The sequence below is a fragment of the Semicossyphus pulcher genome, unplaced genomic scaffold, assembly GCF_022749685.1.
Source record: "Semicossyphus pulcher isolate SPU_LCO1_2020_fin unplaced genomic scaffold, fSemPul1.0.p SCAF_15, whole genome shotgun sequence".
NCBI classification, from domain to species: Eukaryota; Metazoa; Chordata; class Actinopteri; order Labriformes; family Labridae; genus Semicossyphus; species Semicossyphus pulcher.
Window position 1 is genome coordinate 14316166 of NW_027211659.1, and position 13793 is coordinate 14329958.

The 13793-nt window shown below is 40.2% G+C and overlaps 3 protein-coding genes across 3 annotated transcripts in view; 1 reads left to right on the forward strand and 2 right to left on the reverse strand.

The window, feature by feature from the left end:
* The window catches only part of LOC138592882 (coiled-coil domain-containing protein 148-like), a 28915-nt gene extending 23013 nt beyond the window's left edge, over positions 1-5902 (forward strand). The window contains exons 11-14 of the mRNA XM_069663776.1: positions 2049-2167; positions 4153-4270; positions 4452-4586; positions 5759-5902. Of these exons, the coding sequence (XP_069519877.1) occupies positions 2049-2167; positions 4153-4270; positions 4452-4586; positions 5759-5902 (516 nt within the window). The remainder of the gene's footprint in view (positions 1-2048; positions 2168-4152; positions 4271-4451; positions 4587-5758) is intronic.
* A 1043-nt stretch (positions 5903-6945) lies between these two features.
* upp2 (uridine phosphorylase 2) lies at positions 6946-8614 on the reverse strand. The gene is made up of 7 exons (XM_069663659.1): positions 8562-8614; positions 8340-8454; positions 8094-8252; positions 7845-7959; positions 7521-7730; positions 7271-7417; positions 6946-7088 (listed from the first exon to the last, which is right to left on the reverse strand). Exons 1-7 carry the CDS (start codon positions 8612-8614, stop codon positions 6946-6948), a joined length of 942 nt encoding a protein of 313 aa, XP_069519760.1.
* Positions 8615-9934: 1320 nt separating this feature from the next.
* LOC138592621 (uncharacterized protein C7orf57 homolog) lies at positions 9935-12863 on the reverse strand. Its single transcript, XM_069663454.1, has 6 exons — positions 12860-12863; positions 12466-12618; positions 12271-12364; positions 11846-11966; positions 11449-11528; positions 9935-10019 (listed from the first exon to the last, which is right to left on the reverse strand). Exons 1-6 carry the CDS (start codon positions 12861-12863, stop codon positions 9935-9937), a joined length of 537 nt encoding a protein of 178 aa, XP_069519555.1.
* Between the last annotated feature and the right edge of the window lie 930 nt (positions 12864-13793).

Sequence of the window (13793 nt, forward strand, 5' to 3'; positions counted from 1 at the left end):
TCTGCCTAAAAGTTGATTATTTTCCAGAAAAGACAGATAATTTCCCATAAATTCATACGCTAGTTTATCATGCAGCAAGAACCGCTTTACATGCACACAGCCGCCAGCTTAAAATAGAAACAACTCGGCCAATCAACAGCACAAAACGTATCTCAGCAGTAATGATCTGCTTGTGGACAAAAGGAAACGTTAGGTTACATTTAGATGGATGTTTTCGATGTGCAGAGAAAATTGCTCCAAAAGTAAAAAATGAAAAGGAAATAGGAGTCATATTGGCTCAGCTTGATCCCAGGCACAGGGCTCACAAATAAGAATGATAGAGTATTTCTCCAAAGCATGAAATTATAGGTAGCATGTCAGCTCATGATAAAAGCTTTCGCATGTGTACAAGAAATGATGAATGAATGACTTCTCAGAGAAAATAACATGGCTGAGTGCCTGCAGGAGAAGCAAAAATGAAAATTATTTACGGCCATTTTTTGGATCCATTTTCTTCCGCTTATCCGGGGTCAGGTCGCGCTGGCAGCAGACTAAAACCCCTTTCCCACCGAAATTACCGCGTTGACGCCTTTCTTTTTCAGACCCTGGAAGACCTGCTAATAAATGCCGATTGTCTCTTTTCCCATTGCCAATGAAGTATACTCCTTTCGGTCGATTTTCTGTTACGGTGGTTAGGTCTTTTTTGTATCTATTACTCGTTCAGTCTGTTTGTAGCTGAGATGACGAGGAGTCGCAGAAGTTACAGACGGAGCGTAGCATCGTGCGGGAAAGGGAGTGGAGATTAGCGCGTCGACCTGGGTTTTGTGTTCCCAGCAATGCCGATTGGAGCCGAAGCGATAATTAACATCTGGGTTTACCTCGTGGGGTCGCCTCCGAGTTGGACGTGCCCGGAAAACCTCCACAGCGAGGCGCCAAGGAGGCGTCCTAATCAGATGCTCGAACCACTTCAACGAGCTCCTTTCCATGCGAAGGAGAAGCGACTTTATTCCGAGCTTCCTCCGGATGTCTGAGCTCCATGCCCTATCTCTAAGCCTGAGCCCAGCCACCTTGCAGAGGAAACTCATATCGACCGCTCGTATCTGCGATCTCATTCTTTCGGTCACTACCCAAAGCTCATGACCATAAGTGAGGCTTGGAATGTGGATCGACTTGAGAGCTTTGCCTTCAGGCTCAGCTCCTTCTTCACCAGGACAGTCTGATACAATACCAGCTATACTGCTGACGCTGCACCAACCCGTCCGTCAATCTCTCAATCTATTTTACCCTCACTCGTGAACACGACCCCGAGATCTTTGGCTTGGGGCAGTACCTCTCTTCCCACCCGATGGGAGCAATCCATCGTTTCCCGGCGGAGAACTATGGCCTCAGACTTGGAGGTGCTGACTCTCATCCCAACAGCTTCCCACTCAGCTGCAAACCGCCCCAGTGACTGCTGGAGGTCACAGCTTGATAGAACCATTGAAATGCTATTTAGCCACCCTAAACTTTTGGACACCTTTGATTAACTAGCTTGCATCACATTAATAAGAAGGTATGATCTTTAGGACATCAGGTGCATATGCTGTTTGAAAATAACAAATACAAGTTGCTTACCATTTGTGGTTGCACCGTTTTAAGGATTAAATTGTGAGCAAGCAGGGGCATCAGATTAAAGCCTACCTTGTTACAATTATCTGTGTTTATTGATCATTTGTTTAGTTATTGTCCTCACAGGAACAACAACACCAGATGTGTGTGTGTGTTTGACCGTTTCATTAACTCTCTCCTCAGGGGTCTGCTACCAGAGCACGGGCAACCTGAGACACACTCTGATTAATGAGAGCATTTAGGCTACAATGGATTCCATATAATTTAGCACAATAGTCTGACAGACATTGAAATATCATCTCATTCTTTCTGTTTACACTTATCTGATTCCTGCTCCGTCACAATCAATAGGACATGACGATCTTAGGAGTTTCGCAGGAGTCCAATTAGATGAAAGCTTGTTGCTGCTGTTAACTTTTTTTCTCGTTGTTCTTTGTAAATCGTTGTTCCTCTTCCCACAGGTCAGGCAGTTTTATTTAAAGCAGCAGAAGAGGAGGGAGCTGCTGGAGCGGAGGGACCGGGAGAGACTCGCTGATCTGAGGAGCGTCATGGAAGAACAGGCGAGGCGAGATAAAGAGAGGTGAGGCGCTGCATCATGGGACCTTGAGTTTTCAAAGAGATGTTAAAAGAGAGCCATGAAATCTCAAAGGACATTTTTGCCTATAACCAAGCATGACAAGACATATTATAATACACATTAACAAGCTACTTTACTCTTTACTCCAACAGCTACAGGTTGCTACAGTTTTTATCACACGACTCCACCAGTTGTACACGTCCAAGTTCATTTACAACTCATATGTGGTACAACTCAGCCTCTTTAAGCAGTTGCTTAATGTGGTCAAAGGCAGAAGTCTGAAATAACCTATATGATGTCATCAAGGTCATCTCAGTTGAGCTTGAAAGTCTGAACGACATGGGAATTTGCAGGCAGGTAGCGTCTAATGAAATCATGCTAGTTGTTGCATTATGGGAAGTATCGAATCAAGTGTTTTTATAGGTGGAGCCATACCACAGAGTCAGGATATCTCTGCCTCTGCTGCTTTGATTTGGTCTGTTCTTTTTAAAGTCTATTGTTAGTGCAATACCAAATTGCTGGTAACCCTGAATCTGGAAGACAGAGTAATGAAGAGAGTTAAACGGCACCTAACATCAAAACGACTTCCTTGATTGCACTCAACATCACATACTGATGATTTAAAACCATGGTTCTCAACTGGTGGGTCGGGACCCAAAAGGGAGTCGCAGAGCTGTTTTCAGAGGGTGCTTGAAAAAAAGGTTGTGGCAATGCCGCGCTTTTATTTTGAAGGACATAGGGTTTTACTATGACGTGCGTTCAGTAGTAGTGTAGTTTATTCACACTCTGTGTATCCACTGATTGGGTAATCCCGGCTACAGTTACATTTACATTCTGGAAACTTGATGAGCCCTACAGTAGGTGCATTTATGTTGCACTTTTTAATTTAATGTATTTCTGTTGATAAAGCTGCGAACTGAAGGAACTGTAGAGGGAATATTTCCTCACACTGCCACCTGCCTGTCATTTTGGTTTGCTATTGTGTTTTGTGATGTTGACATACTGTGATGTTTTGTTCCGTCTCAGGTCCAGACTGCACCATTTTTCATAATATAAATTTGAGTGGTTGAAAAATGTGGGTCACGATTTATCATTAAGGAGTTGGTGATGGGTCCTGATGCTAAACCAGTTAAGAACCACTGATTTAAAACATTGTACTTAAGGGGGTAAATTTCCCCTTTAATTCCTGTGACAAGCAACACCTGCCTTCATTACAAAATCATTTTGTGGAGCTAAACAATGTGCCAACTCAGAGAGCGTAATTTGAAATTTTAATTCCCTAATTTTCCAAATGACACAAAATGTTTTTTGTGTTATTTTAAATTGATCCATTTGACGACGAGAAAATTTTCATGTATTAAAATTGTGCAGTCATTACAAACATGGAGACTTAACTAAGCAAGGTAAGATGATTGCATTCTGTGTGGAATAAGATGATTACAACAGCTAGTTAAGGAGAAATTAAAGTGGATTTTAAGGAGTTTAATGACTCCAACTTAATGCACTTTTATAGCAAGTAACCAGCAGCTAAGAATCTTGGTTTTGCAGATCTCCATTGATTTATTTTCTCACCTTGCTGCAGCGATGTTACAATCTACTCCAAAGTCGGTTATCGGTTGGTTATCGTGTGACACGTATTGAACTTTTGCCGACACAGAGCAGGGAATCCCTTCGAAGTTACTCGTGAAAGAATATGGGCGTCTTCATTTGAAAAATATGCTTCTCTGCGTGATTTGCTTAGCATTTCTCTGCAGACTCTCACAGAGACGGGCATTAATACCAGATAATGGTGTTGACTCATGAAGGGGTGAGAAAGAGATAAAAACAGATGATGGGAGAGGCACCGCGCTCTGGCAGCTTCCATAAAACCCTCCACAGCCCGGAGGCCGGCTGTGTCAGGAGCGATAGGTAACGTTGGTGCTGGCAGAGGCAGAGGAGGAGAGGGGGTGTTTAGCTCTGATGTCCACATCCTCTGTGCTCCCTCTTAGGGTGCAGTTTCGGGCTGATATGTTGCGGCGGCGAAGGGAAGAGAGAGAGGCGAGGGAGATTGAGCGGCAGAGAGAAGAAGAGGAGAAACAGCTTCGTCTGGAGGTTCTCAGAAACCAGGTGGGTCATTATCTGCTCTTTTTCTACCACTCAGATTGTCCCTGTCAGATGAATTGACCCACAAGGGAAGACTTGGACTCATCCTTATCTTAATCGAGGCATCACTGCCACCTTATGGCAGTAAGTAAGAAGACAATTGCGTGTTATCACTTTCTAAAATTCTTCTTCCTCTTTATCTTAGGTTGGGGTGGTGGCAGAGGCAGACCCGGAGAGGATGATGGCAGATACCGAGGCATGGAGGAGTCGCCACTTGAATATAAAGGAGTTAGAGCTGCAAACGCCTCTCTATAGTATTAACACGTACACGGACACACAGGTGAGGCATGATAACATCCACCCTCCTTTAACCTTTAGCTTTGTATGATTACAAAAGCTCTAGAGCTGAGTGGTCATTTACCCTGAACTCCTTATCTAATGCTCTACATATAATGAGCCCCCAAGCCCTCTTTCCCCATATTTGTCTATGATAGACGGCCTTTAAGGGAGTGTTTAGTTTAGTTTGGGTGAGACCGACCAGTGACCCGTGCAGTGGAGGGATTATGTAATCTGGTTGGCTGGTCAAACAATGTTTATCCTCATCTAGAGAACAAACATTATACACAGCCTTGATCTCAAGGCCACCTAGTCAATCAGTGCACGTTATAGTCTGTGTGTGTGTGTGTGTGGTGGTAGTTATTGTGTAACACATGCACATTTTGACATTAGTCATTGCATCTTATTCTCCAATACCAAACTGTGAAGGATTACTGGTTAATCTTGTTTCAAGTATTAAATGTGGATCAAACCATGACAACAAACAATAGTAACATTGTGGGCGTGATCTTGTATACAACAGTTGGAAATGTAGTATTTACCGTGTTTTTTTTTTTACTTCTGTTTTTCCAGGTTGTGTCTGATCCTTTTGTGTTTTGTGATGTTGACATACTGTGATGTTTTGTTCTGTCTCAGGTCCAAACGGCACCATTTTTCATTCAATAAATTTGAGCGGTTGAAAAATGTGGATCACGATTTGTCATTAAGGAGTTGTTCATGGGTCCCCCAAGCCCTCTTTCCCCATATTTGTCTATGATAGACGGGCTTTAAGTTTAGTTTGGGTGAGACCAACCAGTGACCCGTGCACTGGAGGGATTATGTAATCTGGTTGGCTGGTCAAACAATGGTTATCCACATCTAGAGAACATTATACACAGCCTTGATCTCAAGGCCACCTAGTCAATCAGTGCAATCAGTGTGTGTGTGTGTTTGTGTGGTTTTGTCATAACTGCAGAAACAGGTTAGAATTTAGTTATTGTGTAACACATGCACATTTTGACATTAGTCATTGCATCTTATTCACCAATACCAAACCGTGAAGGATTACTGATTAATCTTGTTTCAATGTGGATCAAACCATGACAACAAACAATAGTAACATCGTGGGTGTGATCTTGTATACAACAGTTGGAAATGTATTATTTACCGTGTTTTCTTTTTACTTCTGTTTTCCAGATTGTGTCTGATCCAAGAGTGCGGGTTGAGCAGGCTCTGCGGGAGGCCGGTCTGCAGCACAGCCTGTATGCCAAGGAGGTTCTGTCTGTTATCAAGCCTCCTAAACCACCAAGACCAGACACAAAATCCATCATTAAATTCTGATCAGGGGCTTGTTTTGGCTCACGTTAAATCCCACTTTGTCTTGTTCTGGTTGCGTTTAATTAAATATAAATAATGCATCATATTTTGCAGGTGCTGTTTGCTACAAAAGCTGCTCTAATCACAGAGTAAACTGGTAGAAAGTACCTACAGTGTTGACCATGAGTGACACTGTGCAATTATCATTGTTGACTTTTATTGTAGGTTTTTGAACTCTACAGCATCTCATAAGAAATACAGACAAACACAGTATCTCCACGTGTACCTCCAACAAATACAACCTATCTGCACATTTATCAATATTTATTGGCTATTGTCAAGTTCATGAAGTTTGCATTTGCAGAAAATAAGCTTGCAACTACATCTACACGTAATGTATGTTACAATAATAACACAATAGTGAAATAGAGGGTAGGAAGGCCCATTAAATCTACTTGTATCGTCAAAGAAACCACCAGGGAATAAACGGTGATTCTCTTCTAACAAGCATGTGAGAGGGAAAAATCTTTAAAACTAGAGGCCGCTTACAGATTGCACACTTCCTAGTAGTAAATTATTTTCCGACTTGTTACAGTATCATGAAAGTCTATGTTCTAATCCAAATGCTTTCATATCTTAATATCAAAGATTTGTAGTTAGAGCTAAAATCACTGTAGTCTGCGGACTTTGCTCCAGAGCTAAACATGATGGATTGTTCATTTTTCATAAGGCCGAATTATTTTGAGATCCTCCAGGCATCTGTGCAGGGTAACACCTGCATGTGCATTATTAAAATCAACATTGAGAACACATTAAAATTAATGTTACATAAGCACCAGCGTTAAATATTAAGGTACAAAACACACTTACATATTTTAATGCAACACTGTTAATATTTTAGCTTCATTAACATAATCATACAATTTTAACATATTTAAATAAGTATCCAATGTCCATATAAACATATTAACTATAGTATATATATACATATCCACATATAAGTCAAAGCTATATACACTCCATGCCTCTATTTGGGAGGCTGGGTTGGGATGGGAGACGTAGCGGTCTTAGACTATAAGTCCCAGGCGTTTCTTGATAAAGTGGGACACCAGGACTTGAGGTCTCTGCTGATACTCCACCAGAACATCATGAGGGGAGGTGATCTGGTCTCCGTCGAAGCGGTTCAGCAATGCGACACAGATAACAGCCGCTGGATAGGGAAAAGGAGAAGTCATTAGTCCTCAAAAATCAATGATAGTACCGGGAAATATTTATTCTGCTGGAGTTCAATATATGTCTTTATTGAAAAATAATGAAGTATGCTAATTCCCCTTGTGTCTTTAAATACATCAACACGCTGTGTGACTGTACATTCTGTATCAGAAACAATACCTTTGAGGCCACACACGCGGCACATAGCAGCAAACACTGTGGACTCCATCTCTATATTCCTCACTCCGGCATCGTAAGCTTTCCGCAGATACTCCAGTTTTTCTTCATGAGAGAAGGAGCAGAGAGCTCCATCGAGTCGGCCCTGACCTACAGAGACACAGCACAGGATTTGTAATTTCCTGTCTTATGATTTTGACCTGTTAAAGAAATGTAATCCCTAACAACCCTGAGCATGAGATGCTGTTTATACCTTCATAAAAGTCATGGATGCACATGGTGTTTCCGATCACTGTCGGGATGTTTTGAAGCTCAGAGGAGCACTGCAGAAGCTCACTGGCCACTCCCTCATCCAGCTCGGTGCTCCTGGTGATGACTTTACCCAGAACCACCTGCTCAAACTGGGGGCGGAAGGAGTAATCCACTGCTTTATCTGTGACAACCACGGTGCCTGGAGCCAGACCTAGAGATGACAGCAGGCTGAACTTAAAATCTATTTTTCACTGCACACTAGAAAGTAAAGGAAAGCACCATTTGCAAGATTGCCCTTTCAAAATAAAAGTATCAATGCTCTTACCGATGCCACCAGATGTTCCAAGGCGAAACAGGACCACATCACGGCACTGAGCATGGTGCAGCAGTTTGATGAGCTCATGCAGCATGATGGAGATAGAGGGGACTCCCATGCCATGCTGTGATGAAGACAATATTAAAATTACATTAGAAAAAAACTACATTTTTAAACAAGTAATGCAAAATTTGAAATACTTCCCATTAGAAATACAGCCAGCTATGACAGTTTAAAACCTTGTTCTCTAATACTTACGCTTATAGAGAGCACTGGTCCCACTTTATACATGCAGTAGCGATCTGTTCCCTCACAGATATCCTTGAGCTCATCTGGGTTTCCAGAAAGTTTCAGCTCCTGGTGGATGAACTGGGCAAAAGCCTTCATTCTATTCGCACTGCCACCAACACACACAAACTATGGGAGACAGAGAAAGTGGACAGGTGAATTCTGATTTCCCGCTTTTGATGTTGTAATAGTTTTTTTAATGATCATTTCACACACCTTAATATCTCCAAACATTTCTGGAAGGTTGTGCGTCTTGGTGCTTAAGCTGAAGTGGTAGAGAATATCCTCCTCCAATGTATCCAAGTAGGGATTTTTCACTTGGACGTGTTGTCTAAGAGCAAGAGAGGACAGCATATTAACAAATGGATAGCTCAAGTATATGCTCTGAAAGGATTAGCAAACTCAATAACATTACATAAATATCAATCAAATACTCACTTGATATACTCCTTGTGTTCATTTCCCATACAGTTCAGTAAAATCGGTGCCATGACTGTAGATGAAGCTTTGAAAAGAAGTTTAAAAAGTTTTTTCCGCTGTAAAACGTCCAAATGCTTCTTGTAGCTGTTACAGAATAGGAATCGAGTCCGACTGCAGAGCTGATATAGTGTTGACCTCCGACCTGTCCACTGATTGGTTCCATAGAGAGGAGTTGCACTTCTCACAAAAACATCCATCCACCCCAAAACAAACAGAGCGCGGTAACTTAGAAGATAATGATTAATTGTCCAAGTTCCAAAGTGTCAGTATACCTTCAGAAAGGAAACTATATCAGAGGTAATGAAAACAACATAAGTGATGTAAACACTGAGAGTGGCGTGTTTAGGGTCTTAAAAATAGCCAATCTGAAGCCAGTGATTCGCTGATGTGTTATGACATACAGCTTTTGCAAAGAACAGTGAGATAACCTGTGACACTGGCACGCAATACATTCGAATGTCAAAACAATGACAAACAGAGGCAGCTTAATGTATAACCATCGGAAACTCAGTGTGCAATTTCCAAAAGAATCTGCGTCACATTCTGCTTCCTATCAAGAAACATTAAACTTTATGAGTCATAGAAAATTGGCTGTAATGTAATGCATTTTTTATATATATAAGGCAAAAGTAAAAAAGATTGCAAACACGTTTAGAACAACTTTATTTTATTCCAATTATCAAACATTTAATCCTTAAAGCTTCCTTTTAGAGAGTTACAGACACAGCAAAAAACTGAACACAATTGTTACTGGTGCCTGAAAACTACTAAGCACCACTAACAATGACAATAAATAAAAAGTCAAACTTTTAATTCTGTTAAGCTCTTTCACACTTGAGTAAAACATCAGATATGAAAGGAACAATTCAAACTTAGTAAAACATTCTTTGTGGCTCAGCATGAGAGGGTAAAAAACATCATATTCGTCAGAGGAGAGGATGGCAACTATTCCTTTTGGAAGGTTTGTACATCCTTTTCCCACGCGCTGGCAATCCTTTAATCTGTTGAGATGGAAATGTAAACAAGCATGAGTCATCGTTTAATCTGGATATTATATTGCTACTGTATACGGCATCATAATTTCTGAATGGCAGTCATTTTAAAGCATCACATGTCGAATTGTGTAACCATAATTTTTTACATCGTACATCAACTTGTTGACTCACAGAAAATCAATATGCTGATTGGTTTCATTTCCTTTTAACACAGTAGGAGTGAGTTTTGATTGCATGATAAAAAAGCAAGACAGAAAGTGATTTATGCTGACCTGGAAGATTGAAAGGCCTTCTCTTTTAAACCGCTAGGCAAAGGCAAAATGCCTTTATACTGTGCTACTTACTCTCTTTGTCGTCTTCTACATAGCCAAAGCTCAACAGTTTGGACATGTTGACAGGAGCAGGTTTCTTGTCGAATACTCTGTAAAGACATTAAGGCAAAATGTAATTGAAATGCATTTTTTTTATGGAGATGAAAATATATGATGCTTACATAGTTCTAAATATTATGCAATGTTTTGTAATCGCCACAAAGTGCCTTTTCGGTCAGCTACAGACACTAAAGTGACACACGGACTTCGACATTGTCGGCAAACTTTGGCTACTCATTACAAAAGTAAAACAAAGTGCACAGAGTCAACAGAGGGTGTTTACAAAGCAGTCTTTCCGATGTCTCTTCACCTTATTCTAAACCAACAAAAATATTCCTTTAAAACAGTAATTTTATCTCACATTTAGCTTTATTATTTTACTTGAATAAAGAAAAAAAAAGACTGAAAAAAATTATTCCCGCCAAGTCAGTGACAGAAGTAATCGATACTTTTTTTGCTGTTTCGTTTCACGGTAAGACTTTTTTTTCCTTTGTAGTGGATCCAATGTGGACTTGGACGTGCAGTATCAACACTACCGTGTGCCATGACCACAGTCTTTACGGTTGTCTCTCTGTTGTGTTGTAAGTACGTGACGGGTCACTGACATTTCACTAAAAGTACAGAGACACCCAGCACCGACAACAAGTTAGCCAAAGCAAACAGCTCAAAGTCCAGATTTGTCTAGACGCTGAGTCTATCTTAATACAACAGTCTGGTGCAAATATGTACATTGGAATAGTTTATGGTTGTTGTTATCGTTCCTCTTGTTCATACAAGTCATTAAGTGATGTTTTCCTATCTAAGTCTATTTGGGAAAAACAGGGAAAGGTCAGCAGTACTCCTTCAGTGCAAAACTGCAGTACAATGTTTATGAGCCTTTAGCCTTTATCTTTGAAATGTTAAAAATTAGTTAAATTAATAATAATAATAATACATTTTATTTGAAGGCGCCTTTCTCGGCACTCAAGGACACCGTACATAGATATATATATATATGTATATATACACAAAATACACATTAAAAGAGAGAGAGAAAAAAAAACAATAAAAGTGACAAAATGGTTAAAATAGCGTCATATGGAATAGGTAGATTTAAACAGATGTGTTTTGAGTTGTGATTTAAAATCGGGGAATGAATCGATGTTTCTGAGTTGGGGTGGTAATGAATTCCAGAGACGGGGAGCAGAGCGGCTGAATGCTCTGCTCCCCATAGTGGTGAGACGGGCGGAGGGGACAGACAGGTGTAAGGAGGAAGAGGATCTGAGGGAGCGGGAGGGAGTGGGAACATGGAGGAGGTCGGACAGATATGGAGGGGCGAGATTGTGGATGGCCTTGAATGTTAACAGGAAATTAGTTTAGGTGTGTGACACTGGCCTATAACAAACTTATTTTGTGCAAGTCTGTCTTAAAGAGTTTGAAAATAAGGTACTCTTATAGAATACAGAGCAACAGCACCATCTAGTGACCGCATGAACTTACATCCTCTTGAATTTGCTGGTCTCATGGTATTGATTGGACGCCTGCAATTTCTCCATCTGGCTGTGAAGAACATTGTTGTTCTGCAGAAGAAAAAGCACAGTCGCAGTGTGTGATGGTTATTTTGTGGATGGAAATAAAGCCCAGATGTCCTTTTTAACATCTCTTGCTTTACGTTGGTAGTATGCTCTCAATTTCACCATAAATCATTGACAATCATGCGCCAGAACCAAAATTCTGTCTCCCCAATAAACATATAGTGTAACACTACGGCATCTTTAACATAGCTAATAGTTACAAAGGGTCATAACAGACTAAAACAACAACAGGGATAGAATTGAATGTTACTGTGGTGGCTCATGTGGCTAAAATCCTTCTAAAATGACATTTCTCTGTTTACCTTCTCTTTGCCATTGCTGCTGTTATCATCCCTCTCCCAGGCTGACATATTGTCAGTCCCAAAGGGGGGCTCTAGCGGTTGAAAAGCTCCAGGGTTTTTCTTCTCTGCAGTGTTAATTAGACTGTTGGAGAAAAACAATATAGGGGTATGAAATGTATCCTATACTTAATGATAGCTGGAATATATAATGAAGGATAAACTGTAAAAATCAGCCATATGGTGGCTGATTGTCACTGTTTATATAGCTCCTTCTATTCTATAGTACTTTTTTACAAGTGCTCTAACAGCATATTGTGTTATTGGTAGTATCCAGTTGCAGAAATAGTAGTATTATAATATAAGCAGCAAGCAGTAGAAGTATATTTTCAACGTAAAGTGATCACATCTCAGATGCATGATATTAATAAGACAAATGTCACAAGTACCTTGGTTTGAAATAGTCTCCTGATCCAGTGAACCAGTCTGGAGGTTTGTATGAGTTAGGTTTAGAAGTATTTGTGTCCTCATGCCACAAGAGTCCTGTTAAACAAGCATGAAAAATGAACAAAAATAAATGTTTGCAAAATATATTAACCAGCAAAAGGGACATAAATAGATGTAAGGTGAGAAGATGTCTCTACCTTTATGCCCTCCTTGTTTTGCAAGCTTGACATAGTCAGAATCACTCTCTGAAACTCCGGCCCTCCGCCCTCTGACCCTGTCCTCAGGAAGAGAACTGATGTTTTGGGACAGTCCTGGGATCTGTGAGATCTGGCCATTTATTCCATGTTGATCTGTTTTTGGAAATTAAATGTTAAAATACACACAAACATGCACACGGAGAAGAAGGAACATTACTTCATATGAGTTTCACTATCAAATGTACTACTTGAACCAGTAATTTGCTACGTCGTAGTGTCTTCCCACCAGAGAGTAGTCACCTTGATGATGGCTTCACATAGCACAGTACAACTTTTAAGTCAGTAAGTTATTAACAATGGTACTTGCCAGATTGTATCGATTGAAGCTCGTTACTCATGATAACTGTGGATTGTCTAGTAGAAATGGAAAGAAAACCCGGTACAATGTTAACCTATTCGACGATAGCTTACATGAGCGAGTCATTAGCATCAAAAGACTATACTGAAGTTAGCCTAACTTAGCTAGCGCTAGCTAACTCACTCGAGCCTTAAGTTAAACACCAATTGTGAGTAACACCACTAATTAGTCTACAGAAAATGCAGGTAAAAACAATATAATAAACATTTTCTGATATTAAACGTATGGGTGTTTACTTACTCTGAATTCATTTGGGAAGCAGAGGAAGAAACTGTTGTGGGGAGCACTGACTCTGTTTGGAAGTTGTGACGCGTTGTCATGGAAATAGTTTTTCATCCCAGCCTGGAGTGCAGCTGGTGCTCAGTGATGTGTGGTGGTGGAAGGGTGACGGTTTCTTCTTAACTCGACGCCGTTGCTAGTTAATTAGTTAGTTTAGTTTAGTTTAGTTTTGTTAGCTAGTTAGTTAGTTAGTTGGTTGGTTGGTTGGTTACTTTGGTTGGTCACTAAGATGCCAGATGATAATTTTATAAAAGGTTACCATTTAAACATATAACGGCGTACACATATACTCTAGTCTGTACACATGTACAAAATGGTAGAACTTTCCTTTTAAAATAGTTCTGGTCCAAATACTCTTTAAATTATGGCAGTGCTACCACTAGTCAAAACCATGAATTAGGGATGCTCAAATATTATCAGCATATTATCAGTATCTGCATATTGGGGCTTGAAAATGAGATATAAATTTTCTGCCGATAAAACAACACTTTAATTATGCCTAAATGCTCGATGCTTCCCTAAAAAAAGAAAATGTTACAAACAAATAAATATGGCTTTTTGTACATAACCTAAGTTTAAGTACTTTCTTATATTGTCCAGTGAATGTGGACATTTTAAAAAGCACTGTAAT

Coding starts and splice junctions, on each gene's coding strand:
- upp2 (XM_069663659.1), bottom strand. CDS start 8,614: ATGGCACCGATTTTACTGAACTGTATGGGAAATGAACACAAGGAGTAT. Junction 8,253..8,339: donor AAATGTTTGGAGATATTAAG/GTGTGTGAAATG, acceptor TGTCTCCCATAG/TTTGTGTGTGTTGGTGGCAG. Junction 7,418..7,520: donor CATCCATGACTTTTATGAAG/GTATAAACAGCA, acceptor GTGTCTCTGTAG/GTCAGGGCCGACTCGATGGA.
- LOC138592621 (XM_069663454.1), bottom strand. Junction 11,529..11,845: donor GCAGCAATGGCAAAGAGAAG/GTAAACAGAGAA, acceptor TTTCTTCTGCAG/AACAACAATGTTCTTCACAG. Junction 10,020..11,448: donor ACCAGCAAATTCAAGAGGAT/GTAAGTTCATGC, acceptor ATGTCTTTACAG/AGTATTCGACAAGAAACCTG.